General features: G+C 55.2%; 1 protein-coding gene and 1 long non-coding RNA gene across 3 annotated transcripts in view; one reads left to right on the top strand and one right to left on the bottom strand.

The window, feature by feature from the left end:
- MFI2 (antigen p97 (melanoma associated) identified by monoclonal antibodies 133.2 and 96.5) overlaps window positions 1-1,617 on the top strand; it is a 29,768-nt gene extending 28,151 nt beyond the window's left edge. For both annotated transcript variants that reach the window (XM_011961189.1, XM_011961190.1), the window contains exon 15: window positions 1,051-1,617. In XM_011961189.1, coding sequence (XP_011816579.1) covers window positions 1,051-1,314 — 264 coding nt within the window. In that variant the 3' untranslated portion in view covers window positions 1,315-1,617. The remainder of the gene's footprint in view (window positions 1-1,050) is intronic.
- LOC105525516 lies at window positions 423-1,546 on the bottom strand. Its single transcript, XR_001003932.1, has 2 exons — window positions 1,180-1,546; window positions 423-1,053 (listed from the first exon to the last, which is right to left on the bottom strand). It is a non-coding gene; the product is annotated as an uncharacterized LOC105525516 (long non-coding RNA).

The following is a 1,617-nucleotide window of genomic DNA, read 5'->3' as shown; positions in this document are numbered from 1 at the left end:
CCACCAGCACCTTCTCCACACCCATCAGCACCTTCTCCACACCCACCAGCACCTTCTCCACACCCACCAGCACCTTCTCCACACCCACCAGCACCACAGAACTCCAGAGCTGGCTGGCTCGCCAGGCCTGTTCCTAAACTTTGACATTGTGAAATTATGCATGTTCTTGTCATCTCCCCCACAGAACCCCTCTATCCCAGGAGTGCTTTACTCCGGGTCCTTGGGCTTCCCTAGGGTGTTGCTAAGTTCTCTGAAGTAATGTGGGAGAAGAATCCTGGGTGGATATGCATTTTTCTGGGGAGAAGGCCGACAGCTTTCATCAGCTCTTCAGGAGGATCTGCGAGTCCCTCCAAAAAGACTGAGAGCCACCTGACTCCTTTGTTCCTCCTTGATCAGTACTTAACACTTGACATAGACCTTCATGCATGTTCTCCAGATGTCCTTTATTTATATTTGTATTCATAAGTTCTCATACGACTTCTGGTCTTTTTAGTAGCTCTTTTAGGGCTGTAGCCACAGAACAGTCATTGCAGTGATCCTGAGCAGGGTGGAGGAGTGCAGCATCCCTGGACGGGTGGGTCAGTGAAGACACACCCAGCTCACCTGTTATTCTGTGGCTGGTTGCAGAACACACGTCTCTCTCGAAATTGTTTCGGTTTGTGCGGAGATATCTGTAAGACAGAGTGAGAAAGCCTTACGGAAAAGGCCAAGAAATGCTGAGCAGGCCTAGCACAATGCTCAGGAATCTCACCCACACCGTCCCTCATTTCTGGGTCTTTCTTTCTGGACATCTCAGGCCTTAGGCCTGCATCCAGCTGGAGCACTGCAGTGTTTGTGAACACCTCTTCCAGTGGCACCTGTGGGCCTAGTGTCCCCACACCCCCTTGGGTGACAGAGGCCGATCAGTTGTCACGCTTATGACTTCCAGTCAGAGTCGTGGGGCCCTGAAATTACTTGTTCTTTGGGTCACTGTTATGTAAAGCAATTTGCAGCAAGCTGCACCTGGGCCTGAGCCCAGGTGAGCAGCAGGTCTGCTTGCGGTGCTTCCAGGACCTGTTTGGAGACGACCACAATAAGAATGGGTTCAAAATGTTCGACTCCTCCAACTATCATGGCCAAGACCTGCTTTTCAAGGATGCCACCGTCCGGGCGGTGCCTGTCGGGGAGAAAACCACCTACCGCGACTGGCTGGGGCTGGACTACGTGGCGGCGCTGGAAGGGATGCTGTCTCAGCAGTGCTCGGGCGCAGGTAGGACAGGCCCGCCCCGCCGCCTCCCCTGGTGCCATTCAGACCCCTTTACCCCAGAACCTTGAGGGAGCGGGGCGGGGGGCAGGTGCTGCGGGTCCGGGGAGGCCGGTTCACAGCGGTCCAGGTGGGGTGTCCCGGGAGGATTTTGGCTAGGAGACTGCGGGCCAGGAGGGCAGGAGCCCGGCGGGTCTCCCAGACGAAGCTGGGTAATGAGTGTAAACGCTCAAAACGCGGTGCGGGGAGAATCTGAGGCCACGGCAGAAATATGCATGTGGTGTCTTTCTGGAAGGAATGAATATGTAAAGGCAGCAGGGAAAGGAGCACTGCAATCGAGCAGAAACAGGGAGGCTGGGGCGAGTTCGGTCCCG

Source organism: Colobus angolensis, unplaced genomic scaffold (genome assembly GCF_000951035.1).
Source record: "Colobus angolensis palliatus isolate OR3802 unplaced genomic scaffold, Cang.pa_1.0 Scaffold54, whole genome shotgun sequence".
Taxonomy (NCBI): Eukaryota; Metazoa; Chordata; class Mammalia; order Primates; family Cercopithecidae; genus Colobus; species Colobus angolensis.
Note: the sequence above shows the minus strand (reverse complement) of the source record. Positions and strands in the feature narration are given on the sequence as shown.